Below are 14364 nucleotides of genomic sequence, written 5' to 3'. Positions count from 1 at the left end.
CAAGAGGACAGGGAGAGGATCTACATCTGAATAGGAGAGACACTTCAGTCCCTGAATCTTCAGAAAAGGAAGAAGTGGAGTGGGGACACCGGAGTTCACACAGAGATCTCACCTGAGAGCTTCCGCGCTCCCTGACAGGTAGGAGGCGAGTGTTGGCGCCACTGGAGTGTGGGGCAGGGATGGAGCAGGGAAAGCGGAAGAATGACATCGGGAAAGAGAGATGACAAAGGGGAGGAGCAGAAGACACCCGAAATCTCAGCTATCCCCGCTTCAGGGTGAGGGTCCTGCTGATGTGAGAGGTTTGGGCGAGGGCTTTAGGAGCAGCGCCCGCCCAACAGGGCAGGGCCACGCCAGGGCCACCCCAGGGCCACCCCAGGGCCACCCCTGCCTGGGGCTTGTCTGTGGCTTTCCCAGGAAGGAGCAGGGGAAGCTGGACTCTGCGTCTCCCAGCCTGAGGGTGAAGGGCACTGGGAGCGGCTGATTCTGAGTTCCCACCGGGGACCCAGCCAGGGTGGGCTCCCGCCTGTCCTGCAGGGTCACCAGGACCCGCCAGCACTCTTGGGTCGCTCCTGGCCGCAGTGGCCTCTATGTCCCAGCAGGTTTAGAGTCCCCAAAGTCAGAGCCTGAGGTTGAGTTAATTCATACGTGCGGCAAACTAGTCATTGCGAGACTGTGATGACTCTGCCGTGACCCGCACCGCGAGTCCCGTGGTTGTGGTTTGTACGTCCCTCCTGGTGCCTTGTTAGACGGTCCCCGAGAGCGGCGGGAACTCAACCACTCGAACACGGCGCCCTCTAGTGGCCCGCGGGCCTCACTGCACCCTCCTCTAGAAACCTGAGCATCAGGCCTGGAGGAAGAGACCAGAAGGGACAACAGGGAGACGCCCACCTAAAGGGATAGGAAAGGGCCGGCCTTTCTCTTACCTGAGCAAAAATGCCACCTTTGCCAATTAGAAGCCCCATGCGTTTGCAGTTGTCGTGGATTTCATTGACTTCTTCCCGGGGAAGAGGCTGGCGGCTCATCTGCAAATACATTTAATACATATTTCCTATTCAGGCTTGACTTGTTAAGGATGTTATTTCCAAGAGAGGGGGGGGGGGGCAACTCAAACAACCAACACTCTTCCCTCTCTCCCTCTCAATCTCTCTCTCCTCACTGTAATTGAGTATAGCTATTAGAAAAATAAAGCTGTGAATTACTGGATGGAATTTTTTGGGGGGAGGTGGTGTTATTAAAAATACTTGTTTTTTATCCCAGTTCATCCCAAATTCCAAAAGAAAAAATGAAGTGGAATGCAGATAGCCGGTGAATCTTGGCTCTGCTAAGGGCAATCCTGGGACTTGGTTCTTCCCTCGCCAAATGTGGAGCTGGCTTTATTGGTGTGGTAATTCTCAACTGTTCACTTTGTTTTGCTCACGTAGAGGGCTCATATCAAAGTCCAGGAAATGGCTCTTAAGTTACACAATGGCTCTTAAGTTACACTGCATGGCCTGGGCAGCTGGGGTGGCGCCGGCTGAACTCATCTCCCTGACTTGTGGAATCTGCTCTTTCTCCCCCAAGACTTAATCCTCCAAGGTTGGGAAAAGTAAGCACTTTGGGGGGCCAGAGGCTGTTTCAATTATCAGGCATCTGAAGTTGGTCTCTCCCTGGGGTCCAGAGGTGTCAGTACCCCTTTGGTGGCCCTGGGCTGGGGGCTGGCGCCTATTCTGTGCGTCTCCTGTCGTCTGAGCCTGAGTACCAACGCCTCCCTCTGACTTAGTCACTTCACGTCTGACTGTGTGTCTGCATGACCTGGAAGCCTTTTCAAACTACAGACATTTGGGGCTCAGGCTCAGTGTATGGAATGAGAAGACTTGGGGCAGGCCAAGGCATCTGGATTTGTGAAATGCCTGGCAGATGCTTGCGTGGGAATTACTGGTGTGAACTTGTCTTGAGTACTCATCGCTGTCACCACCATGAGTTTCTCTTTTGTGGCATGGCTGTGGTGAGCATCAGTGTGGGTCTGGCTCTCTGGTTTCACATGCATAAGGCATGATCCGGGCTCCTGTCATCCTTATGAGGTGCAGGAGGGCTCCCTCCAGGGGGTCCCAGCTTTGTTCTTCTCAGGGCTTCTACCCACCTTCCCTCTAGGCTTCAATATCCATCCCTTGCACCCCCTAGTCTGCACTCCACCTCATGCCCCTTCATTCCTGCTTAGGTCTCAATGTCCCAGCACAGCGTAAGACTGGGCCTCCCAGAGATGTTTGCATTTTTGTCTGTCCTAAAGCCTTGAGATAAAGAAAATAATATTCAGACTTTCAGACTGCCAGGTAATGAGGACCTGGGATAGGGGACAAGACCAGGATCTTCTCACTGATCCTAAGATGTCATCACACATTCCTGCTTGCCTCTGAGGTTCTCATCTAGTAAAAAGGGAAGACTAAAATATGACAAAATAGTGGAGGTAGCTGTGAGAACCATAAAGTGGTCAAATGTAGTGTGGGAATAGTGAGAGGTCAGAGGGCACTCAGCACCCCCTGGAAGGGTTTCTCTAGGGGAGGTTGGGTTGGTGGGGCCTTGCTGGATAGTTAGGGTCTGGACAGGTGGACTTTGGCCTCACTTTGGACTGGGCCAGCACCCTCCCTGCTCCCTTGTCCATTTGATCATCCCCTGTCCTCAACTGCTGTGACTAACTGAACATTTTGTATGCGTTCCACAGAGAAAAGCAGTGCCGGAAACTCTGAGACACAGCCCCAGGACAGCTGCCCAGGCTCTGTGCTCAAGCCTATGTCCCAGCTGCTAGATAATCAAGTAGGCATGTTTGTAACCGAACCTCTTGGTGGGTGTGTAATGTTGCTTCATGTTTACCTTTTTTTTTTTTTTGTAAATCTGCATTTAAATAATTATAAAAGTAACCCACCCATGGTTATTGAGAAAAAAGCCTTAAACTGAAATAGAGGTGCATAAAGGGAAATGGGAAAGTTTCTTCTCCTCCAATCTTAAGCCTAGGATTACCTCCCATTAATAATTTCATGTGAACCAGACACTTTTTCTATGTGTGCAAATACGTCTATATGCATATTTAAAAAATAAATCATACTTTATAATGTTCTCCAATTTGCTTTTAACAATTTACAATATATCATGGACATGTTTCTATGTCATTGTATTTGTACCTCGTCTTCTTCAAGGTTACCCAGCATTTCATTGTTTGTTGATAATTTGTTTAATCATCTATTGCTGGATGTTTATGTTGTTTCTAATTTTTTTATGACTCTAAACAATGTCACAAACATTCCTGCTCATCTATATCTTTCAAACTTCTATGAGTATTTGTTTAGGACATATGTCTAGAAGTGGAATTGCTAGGTCAAAGTGCATACATTTAAAATGTTGAAAGATACAGACAAATTGCTGTCTAAAGGGCTGTACCAATTTATGTCCTCACCAACAGCAAAGGGGAATTTCAATTTTGGGTTATGGTGGACAGTGTTATAGTAAAGTTCTGAGGTGTTGTAATTATTTGAACATGGTCTGAAGGGTTGCAGGGACCTGAACTCAGTCAACAAACACTTTTGAAGTACTTACCATCTGCCTGATTCCTGGCCTCAAAAGTGTATAACTTATTTAGGAAAGTAAGCTATTTGTGCATGAAAACTGAACCAACAAATACAGAGTTTGAAAGATCTTTTCGAAGGAGCTTTTTAGGCAGTGGGTGCTGGAGGGATTCTCTGAGTCCTGGAGCCCTTGTCCAAGGGAAAAACAAAGGTAAGCTTTAGGAAGGAGGCGTGGTGAATAGTTGGATCTGGAAAAAGGCTAGGATTGCCTCAGGTAGATATAGACAGGAGAGTACCGCGGTCCACGGTTGGGGAAAAGTTTGAGTGGCATTGGAGGTAGGGAAGTGAACCACATTGAGTGGACATTAGATGGAACTAAGGAATGGATGAGCTGGGGTGAAAATCTGGGTGGTGTGCCTTCAGAGCCCATGCTTAACACTCCCCAATGGCAGAGCTCAATCAATAGACACTATTTGATAGCCTGTTTTATTTTTCCTATAATACAATTTGCACATCTTTCCCCTCAAACATATAATTATGCCACCGTGGGATGGATGTACCATAATTTAGCTTGTACTGTACCAATGGCCATGTGGGAGGATGCTGGTGTTTTACCATGACAGATGAAGTCCTGATGAACATTCGTGTGTCTCTGAGCACGGAGAAGCTGGACCAGTGGGAAAGAGAGGAACCCCTCCCTTCTCTGTGGAGTCTGGACTTGGGAGTGTAGATATCCTTGGGGGGAGCTCCTGGGCTGGGGACTAGGATGGAATCTTCTGAGCCTTATAACAGCCCTTGCCTTGGCCACAAGCTGAAGAGAAGTATGCTGTGGCCTGTGAGCCAGAGGGCCTAGTCTCATGTTACTCTTATTTTGCTATTGTCTCCCCTTAGCTTTTTTTTCCCCCCCTTAGCTTTAAAATCTTAAACATTCCAGTTTTGTATTGGCTCTGCTGTGTGGCATCAATGGAAGAGTCTTATACCCATGGTCTGGTCTGAGTCCTAAAATTATTGAGCATCAACTTTCCAAAAGTAGGATGCTGTAAGAAGCCACTTAGGAGAAAGCTGGGCAAGAGCTAAGGGGAAGGAGTTAGTTTGACTCTTCGCTCTGGTGCCAAGATTCTCCCCCTATGACTCCCCTCAGCAGGTCTGGGCTTTGCTTTTACAGAGGGGAGGGACATGGGTTGCAGAGGCAAAGAAAGGATCAGCAGGATTTGGCACTAGAAATAAGAGATAGAAGGTTATTTTCTCATCTGGACACTGGGTAACTGGGAGAACAGTGGAGGGTGAGAAACAGAAACAGTGAACTTAAAGGAATAACTGGTTTGGGGGAAAATGCTAAGTCCAATTGTTGTCATATTGAGTGTGAGTCACGGTGGGAAATGTCATCCGAAAGTCACACCCTGCCTAGTTACTTGGGAGACTGAAAAATATTCACAAACAGACAAACACAAAATCCTGTAGATCCTAACGTCCTCATCCCAAACCATGATCACAACTCTCTCCTGGCCTTCTTCCTTACTTCCCCAAGCTCTCTGGGCCACCTGCCGCTCCCCAAATAACTTCCTCCCTTCCCCATATGTCTAATTCTAAATATTTAGTCATCACCAATGTTCTTTGCCTAGAGCGGCAGGAAAAGTATCAGCTCCCTGTTCCAAACGCCCTCCCTCCCTCCTCTAAAACTCTTGATGACCTGCTGGCGTTTTGCACTCCCCGTGTACCTCGGATGGGCTTTGCTGAGCCTCGCTGGCCTTGTGTGCTCTCTCCCTGAGAATGTATGAAGTGACCTTGTGGCTCATGCTTTCCACTTTAACTCTTGCTGTCCCCAGGAAGTCACAGAGAGCACGGCATATCCGAACCTACCTTATCTTTCACCATTTCTATTCCTATCATGAGGCCTTTGCCTCGCACATCTCCGACAATCTCAAATTCATCCCGCAGCTCCGCAAACTTCTGTAGCATGTAGGTGCCAACTTCTTGACTGTTTTCCTGTAGATTTTCTTCTTTAATCACCTGTTTAGAGAAAGTCTCAAATGGCCTTGCATTAAAAAAAAAAAAAAGTTCTAATATTGACTGAGAAACACAGAGGTAAATGTGTATGGCCTTTTTTTACAGAAACTTGACCAGACAAATGGAAACCAAAGTCTGATGTGATTATGCCCTGCACTACAAGAAGATTTGCTGTAAGGAGAAAAAGAGTCTTGGTATAGGGGATACTTTCTCCAGACCCTCCTGATCTTCAGGGATGGTTAAAAATTTAGGAAAGAATGAAAGGCATGTCTCAATGCAGCCTGTAACACAGATGCCATAATCCTGAGGTTCATTATTGCCAAGGCTTTGCTGAAAAGTAGGATACAGCGGTGAAGAAGACAAATGTCCTGAACAAAGACCTGTCGTAGATTATGGCCCTACTGGGACCTTACTGACCTAAGTTTAGCAGCCCCCAGCCAGACACAGACTGTCGTTGGCCGAGTGTCCCACCACAGGGCCTCGACCTAACGAGCTGAGCGAAGCCCTGTGTGGGCCCAGGGCCAGGGCCCTGAGGATACAAAAAAATTTTCACCTACTTCCACTCATGGTAGAGACTTGTGATTCTTGACTGACTACGCACAATATACTACATTTATATTTAGCTGATAATAATTGCATGACTTCATGACTTAAGACCTATTCATTCTCCTAAGTCCTCTCTATGTGGTTGAGGTGACATAATGGCAATGTCAACAAAATGAAGTAAATGACACATTCCTACCTGTGCTTTTCATATTGCTATTTTATCATATTTATCATACTTTTTAAGTAACAAGGGAAGCTTTTACTTATTTTTATTTAAAGATACTTAACATTTTTTGAGTAGGTGAATCACGTGCCTCATCCAAAAATCAGAATATATGAAAGTGTGTACAGTAGAAGGATCCTCGCTGATCCTCGTCCCCCAGCTGCCGAGTTTTCCTCCCCACAGATGACCACAGTGAGTTGTTTCTTGGGCATTCTTCTAGGGATACCCTATATTACTTACTTAAGCAAATGCTATTATGCACATTAGCAAGGACATTTCACAGAGGACACACCAGGAAAATTCAGCAAGTGGGGCTGAGCAACAGCTGAATTCCCTCATTGGTCCCACTGAACTCAGATTCTCTTTATGACTGTGCAACAAAAGGAAGGAAGACTGTCAAGGACAGGGTGAAAATTAACCTGAATTCAAGACAACAGTTGGTGACTATCCATCACATACCACTCAAATAAAAAAGAAATTTCAGTGCTACCAGCTAGCGGCTTCTTCTTATATTTCCCTTGCATATGAACTTTATTATATATTATTCTATTATATAAAATATATATTTATTATACATAATACTTCAAGCACCCAGAGTAGATCTTAAAATGGGTGAAGGGGCACAATAATGACTGGAAATCTGACTTAAATTTGTGGACTGGTATTACCTCTTCACTTTAATAATGTAATTGACAGAGGCTGGATAACATGTGTGTGGTTTTGAAGTAATTTTGTGAAATGAGGGATGTTAACGTGGCTGCCAGAACATACCTCAAGAACCGCTGACCCAATGGCACAGGCTATGGGGTTCCCTCCAAAGGTGTTGAAGTGAAGAACGGATTTAGCCAGAGAGTTGGCAATCTCTAGGGAGAGAAAATAAAAGGTGGATAAAGAGTGAGACATTCCTGTCATCTCCTCTCACACCATTCCAATTATATTTACTTTTGTCTTGTATTAATAATATATTTCATGGCATCATAGCCAATCCATTCTTCATTCACCAGGCAGTGGATTTTTTTTTTAAAGATTTTATTTATTTATTCATGAGAGACACAGAGAAAGAGAGAGGGAGGCAGAGACACAGGCAGAGGGAGAAGCAGGCTCCATGCAGGGAGCCCGACGTGGGATTCAATCCCGAGTCTCTAGGATCAGGCCCTGGGCTGAAGGTGGCACTAAACCGCTGAGCCACCCAGGTTGTCCGATAGTGGATGTTAGGGATGGAATTACATGTGTGTCTCCCCACCCTGTGACCCTCCTTTAGATGTCGAAGCCCTATTCCTGAATGTGAACAGATTTGGAGATGAGACCTTTAGGGGAGTAATTAGGGTTAAATGAAGTCTCAAGGATGGGGCCCTTATAGGACTGGTATCATCCTAAGAAGAAAAAGAGACATCAGAGCTCTCTCTTTCTGTCTGGGGAAAAGGACATAGAAGGACACCAAGAAGTTGGCCATCTGCAAGAGATATCTCACAAGAAACTAATTTTGCTGGCACCTTGACCAGGTTTGAGACTTCGAGGTTCGAGAACTATGAAAAAAATAAATATTTGCTGCTTAAGCCTCCCAGCGTGTGGTGTCTTGTTATGGTAGCCCTAGCTGACTCATCTATTCAGCCAGTGGATATGGAAAAATTACTTACTCAATGAGAAGTATAATAACACAATCTTCCAATTTTGTGAATTGAAAAGTACCTTAACATTTGATTTACGGGAATTTACATGGACCTTCATTAGTTAACCTTTTTTTCTGTATTATACTCTTGGGACTAAGAAGGAGATACTTAAAAAAAGATTGCATGAAGGATTTAGTAACATAATTTCTGGATTTTTTTCAGGGTGAGCATATATTTGGTTCATAATATTTCACTTTCTGCATCCACATTTTAGTACCTGTAACAGGTAGAAGCTTAGCATGTCTGACTCCAAATTGCTTCATTTTCTCTTGTTGCTGTGACCTATAGCTTGGAAACATCTGCTTTGCCCTGTATGTAGGCATGTTAATCTTTGAAGGAATTTTGCTTACAGCAGAGATTTGCAAAGACTTGTTTTTTTTTTTTTAACCCGAAACCTGCATCACTTAAGGAGATAAGGAAGTACAGACAGAAATGCTCATGCTATGTTTAAGATTTATTGGAAGGACATGACCAGATTCCCATAGGCAAAGAGCGACCATGACCAAAGACAAAGAAGCTATGAGACCTTTCTCAGGGGTCCATAGACATTGGTCACCTTTGCAGCCAACTCCCTTGTGCTTCTCCCTTTTGCTAACAAACAAGGAGTTTGGACTTCCTGCCCAGGAGAGATGATTCTTTAGGACAATTGTCCCGCATCTCCTTGGTTTGTTGGCTTTCCTTGCCCCAACATCTCGCCTCTCAAATTATTGACCTGTCATGAGGCAAGCAGAAGGAGCTTGGACTCTGTATTACTTTATTCATTCAATAAAAATACTGAACTATCAGAACACTTAATTATCCTTTAGTACCTCGGAAGTGTGCTTACTATTGGTGGGAAGAGCAAAATAATTTAAAGACTTTTAACGATAAATGGTTCATAAAAATAATTTTCCATAAAACCTCACTAAAATTTAAAATAGGGTTTGGTCTTATGTTCATTTTGTAGAATATTCTGGCTAAGTGAGATATATTTATTCAGTTGTTTTGTTGATGAGATGGAAGCAGAAAACTGTCACTCTGAGCCTTGAGTTTATAACATATTAGAACAGTAAGACCAAATAAGAGTCTCCTTCAGAATAGGATTCCCTGGAAATTTCACACTTAGCTTCAGGTTGGTTAAAAAGGATCTCTTGTGTGGGTTTTGTTTTTGTGGCACGATTTCCTATACCTTGTTGGAGTGTGAGAACCCTGCATTTCATTGTGGGGGTGGGAGAATTAGTCTCCCTACAGCAAGAGCAGAAAGGGCTGGCTTTCTTCCATCTCTTCTACCATATGGCAGACTGTTTCTTTTCATTATTGCTTAGGAAATGCATGTATAGTTCCCAGCACTGTCTTCAACCCACACAAGTTCCCAAACATCTGTTTTCTACCATCACTGATGCGGGAGGCCCAGAAACAAATGCAACCTGCCCGTAGGCCCTACCTGGAGTTGTCACAACTGCTGCCATGGGAAAGCCATTCCCAATCCCTTTAGCCATGGTGACAATGTCTGGGAGGATGCCATGGGTTTGGAAGCCCCAGAAGTGAGAGCCTAGCCTTCCAAATCCTGTCTGCACCTGATGGAACACAAATCCAAAATCATTGGAAACCTTTCAAGAAATGCTGGCTTTTCTGACTCTGATCACTTCTTTTCCTCTTCAATATCATCATTGCCAGCCATCATCATCACCATCTTTATATGACCATGGACATGGCCCTTAATCTGTGTCTGAGCTTTTAGTTACCAGAAAGCATGTGCTACTAACTTTATGGGATTTGGGGTATATTTCTGAAGTCCTCTGAACCTGTTAACTCTGTTAAGTAGAAACAGTACTAGTGGTACATCACAGGACTGCTATGAAAGTCATGTAAATAGTGCATGTGTAAAGGAACATTCTGGTTAGCAATGCTTAATAGGATCTCCAGTGTGTAAGGCAGCAGGGAAGAAACCACCTCTGCCCTGCTGGATGAAGCAGGAGTTATAGTGAGTGGATTGGGGCTGGTATGGTTGCCACGTGGTCCACATAGGCTCGTCATTCTCTTCCCTGTGATCTCCTTTCTTTCCTGAGAATCTTGGACTTTCAGGTTCGAGAACTATGAAGATGACCCAGTTAAACCAGTTAAATTAGGATTGGACCAAGTTAACTTTGGTTTATTTGTGCATGCTTTTTTCCCTCTTTCTAGAAGACCCTCTCCCTGATTCTTTATCTCATTAACTCCTCTTGTCCTTCAAAGCATAGCCTCATCATCACTTGTTCTAAGATTTTCCTGAGCCCTCGTAGAGCTCCCCCTCAAGGCACCTAGGCATGCTGTCATCTGAACTTCTCACCTTGGACTACTGTCACCACTGTATGTATCTGATGACAGGGGCTGTATCTTATTCCTCTCTTTCTCCACAACACCTGGCAGAGTGCCTGATAAAAGTCAGTACTTAGTACGTAGAATGAATACAGAAGTAGCAGAAGTGCCTAACTGAATAAAGCCACATAGACATTCCCTGCAAATTTCTGCCAGAGCCTTTCTGGTAAAGTTCCCTTGAAATAATAACAATGGGACATACCTTATAGAATTGTTATTACATGCACCTTACAGATCTAGCAGTTCTTATCTTCACTTGGTCATTAGGACAATCCTTCTTAAGATCACCCTATGTTAGGTAGTTTCTAATTATGTCCTTGAAAGTGATAAAACCAGGGTACCTGGGTGGCTCAGTCGGTTGGCAAGCTGACTCCTGGTTTTGGCTGGAGTCGTGATCTCAGGGTCCTGGGATTGAGCCCTGAATGGGGCTCTGTGCTCAGCAGGGAGTTGGCTTGAGGATTTTCTCTCCCTATTCCTCTCCTCCTCCCCTTCTGCACTCACTTGCTCTTTCTTTAAAGTAAACAAATAATTCTTAGACCAAAACTGTGAGAAAACCACCTATCTTAGAAAATTCTGAAGGTCAAAAAAAAAAATTCTGAAGGTCATATATTTTTAAAATTTAATCTATTTGCCCTCTCATTAGTCTGTGGCAGCTTCACTGTGTGCTGATTCCAAAGGTTAAAGTTGATTCTTTAACAAATTGTAAACCAACAGAATTTTCTTTTTTCTTTCCTTTTCTTTTTTTTCTTTTCTTTTCTTTTCTCTTCCTTTCTTTTCTTAATAACAGTTAACTTTGATTGGCTTGCAGTCCCTAAACTTGTAGCGACAGGTTGGGGAAGGGAGGCTGGGCTGGCCCTTGCTTACACGTGCAGCACTCTGAGGACTAGCCAGGCCAGCTGGGGATAACAGAGACCTGGCTGCACATGAGGAGATCGCAAAAAACATTTTTGCAGAGGAGACAGCCTAAAGTCCACTATAGGGAATGTTTAGCTGAGGAAAAATATTCAGGCAAAGACAGCAGGACTGAAACAGGTATGAAACATCTTCACAGGCTCCCCACCTCTTCCTGGTGGGTCTAACTCTTGTTAGTAGAATCATGACCGGTCACCCCAAAATGAGCCGGGAGCACGTCTCTGGTCCTGGAAACCATCCTCTGGTCCTTTGACCTCTATTGCTATTCTCAGTAGACAAAAGACTACTGTCTTTGATATGCTCTAATATGAGGTGTGGTTATGATTAAATTGATGCCTTTAAAAAAGACACAGAGCCAATGAATTTCATTCCCTTTAGAGTATCCCTTTGGAGGTACCATATACTTATTCCACCAATGCTGCCTTAGTTCAAGCTTTTTAAAAAAATTTTAAAAAATTTTTATTTATTTATGATAGTCACACACACAGAGAGAGGCAGAGACATAGGCAGAGGGAGAAGCAGGCTCCATGCACCAGGAGCCCGACGTGGGATTCGATCCCGGGTCCCCAGGATCATGCCCTGGGCCAAAGGCAGGTGCCAAACCGCTGAGCCACCCAGGGATCCCAGTTCAAGCTATTTTAGAATTTTTTTGGAACTAGTTTTTAAATATCTGCAATGGTGGCCCTCTTCTTTCTTAGTGTCCACATTTTTTTTCCTTATTTTGTAAGGGAGGAGGGACAAAGGGAAAGGGAGAGAGAATCTTAAGGAGGCTCCACACCCAGTGCAAAGCCTGAGCTGGGACTCGATCTCATGATGCTGAGATGGTGACCTGAGCTGAAATCAAGAGTCAGACGTTTAACCAATGGAGCCATCTAGGCGCCCCATGCATTTTTTTTTCTTTTTAATATCTTTTCCAAACAAGTTTTTTTTATTAAGATAAGATGAATGCTGCCAGCCTCGTTAATACTATTTTGGCAAAATTAGGATGAAAACTTGGTTACGAGATGAAATTTGCTATGTGGTTTTTGAACTGCCTCTGACACGATCTCCATACTTAAAAAGCTATCTTGGGTGATGACAGCATCATCTGTGCCTGCTAGCCATTCATTTGATAGACTCCAACTTGGATGTTTAGGTTCTTTTGGTTATTAAATGGACCAACTAATCCACCAACCAACCAGTCAACTAGCAAAGGCTTCATTAATTCATACCCACATCTTGGAATTTCCACAGATGAGGTTTTTGTCTTGGATTGCAGAGGAGGCTTTGAAGGGGTTTCTCCCTATGCCTTTCTTGTTCTCCCTCTCTACATCACCCTGTTCCACAGCCACTCACCTCATCTGCGATGCACAGGCCTCCTCGTTCTCGCACCAGCTCAAAGGCTTCCTTTAAAAACCCCTTTGGGTACTGAACAACTCCATTCACCCCCTGCAAAAGACCAAACCAGGGAGTCCTATAATAACAGCATAGCCCTTTGAAACTATTAAAAAATGAAAGAAGATAGATCATTATCATCATTAGCATTAGTAATACCAGCAATTTTTTAAATGGTCTTTAGAACTGTTCCAACTATGGGTGAATAGAGGGGCCATTACTCTTGTGCCATGACTTTTGGGAAAAAGACACAAAACTTTTTTCTCTTCTGAGATTAGAAACAAAGTAGATTAAGGGGATTTGGTAACATTAGAGAAAGGCTCCCCCTGATAGTGTGGGTATTAAGCAACTAAAGATTGCTGGGGCTTCCTTTTCTTCAGAATTTTAGGAATTCAATAGTTTCATCTATCTGTTCAGCCCAAGAATACAGGAGATAGTTTTTGAAGGTCAGTAGAAAATTGAGGGCACTCTTTTTTTTTTAAGGAGCCAAGAGAATGAATTGAATTTGGAGAGGGACGCAGCAATGGTCACTTAAATATTTTGGAATTCTCTAGAATATATGAATTAAAATGCTCTGATAATTTGAAAGTCAGCCCAATTAAGGTCTAAGGTCAGTATACCCACTTGAATTGGTTCTGCAAAAAATCCAGCAATTGATTTGGCCACAGAACTGTTCAGAGTATCTTTGAACTGTTCAATATACTGGTCTTTTGCTTGGCAGCAGTCTGCAAAAACAAGAAACACAAACAAACGAAACAGCATTTGAAGATGTGAGAATGGCATTCAGAAGAATGGGAAACCATAGAAAAAAGGAAATAGGATGAGTAGATTGACTAGAATCCTGAGAATACAGTAAACAGAATGTGAGGATATAGAATTCTGAAGAGGGGACATTCTTTCAGAACAACTTGTACTTTGGTTTGAGCAGAAAGACGAGGATAGCCATAAAGACATAAACAAACCACTTCAGTCATTTCCATCTGGGGAAGAAATGCCCCGAAGTATCACTGAGTCTGGAATACAGAGCTGTTTCACCTAAGGTTACTTGTCCTCTCAACTGGGTAGATCTAATTCAAAAATAATTGGAGTGTGGATTTAACCTATTTGGAAATAACTCTATTTACCTTTTATTGCCACTTAATCTGATGTACAGTTTTAAAGCTACAGAGTGTCTCAGTCTTTAGAGTTAATAAATATGTTTATAGAACAATTGGAGTCTGGTCTAAAGAAGAATGTACTAGAGCCAGATAATGTTCATACATGGGAGCAAGAGAGAGGAAGCCTTCTCTGGAATACCAAGAGTCTCAGATCAACTACATCTACACTGGTTGAACCTTCAGAATTTTCATCCACACCCCTGATTCTAAACAGCACCACACAGTTTCTGAACTTAAACCCATATCCATGGATAGCAGAAGGGGTGCTGAGGGACATGTGGATGTGACGGAAGCCCTGGCCCCAGGGACACTGAAAGCCATCTGGGAGGAGAGCCGCCACCTCCCATCCTAGTACTTGCTTAGATGCATGGATGTAGTCTTAGTTCTTGAAGTCTAGAGATAAGGGACAGAAAACTTCTGTCATCGTCATCAAAACTGAAGCATAAATTATATTTTATACTTCAGATCTTCATTTAAAAATGGGAAAAATACTGCCTGGCCTTAAACAGACTTTAACGTACACGTGACATTGGGGAAGTTTGCTTGAGAGGTACTTGATGTCTTTGCTTACTTGGAGTTAGAGGTTGGAAGTGTGAAGAAGT

The 14364-nt window shown here is 43.7% G+C and overlaps 1 protein-coding gene across 2 annotated transcripts in view; it reads right to left on the bottom strand.

The window, feature by feature from the left end:
- AGXT2 (alanine--glyoxylate aminotransferase 2) overlaps positions 1 to 14364 on the bottom strand; it is a 35539-nt gene that overhangs the window by 3027 nt on the left and 18148 nt on the right. For both annotated transcript variants that reach the window (XM_072824931.1, XM_072824932.1), the window contains exons 8-13: positions 13230 to 13330; positions 12567 to 12659; positions 9406 to 9538; positions 7084 to 7175; positions 5397 to 5546; positions 924 to 1022 (exon numbers count right to left, since the gene is read on the bottom strand). In XM_072824931.1, coding sequence (XP_072681032.1) covers positions 924 to 1022; positions 5397 to 5546; positions 7084 to 7175; positions 9406 to 9538; positions 12567 to 12659; positions 13230 to 13330 — 668 coding nt within the window. The remainder of the gene's footprint in view (positions 1 to 923; positions 1023 to 5396; positions 5547 to 7083; positions 7176 to 9405; positions 9539 to 12566; positions 12660 to 13229; positions 13331 to 14364) is intronic.

This window comes from Canis lupus, chromosome 4 (genome assembly GCF_048164855.1).
Source record: "Canis lupus baileyi chromosome 4, mCanLup2.hap1, whole genome shotgun sequence".
NCBI lineage: Eukaryota > Metazoa > Chordata > Mammalia > Carnivora > Canidae > Canis > Canis lupus.
Note: the sequence above shows the minus strand (reverse complement) of the source record. Positions and strands in the feature narration are given on the sequence as shown.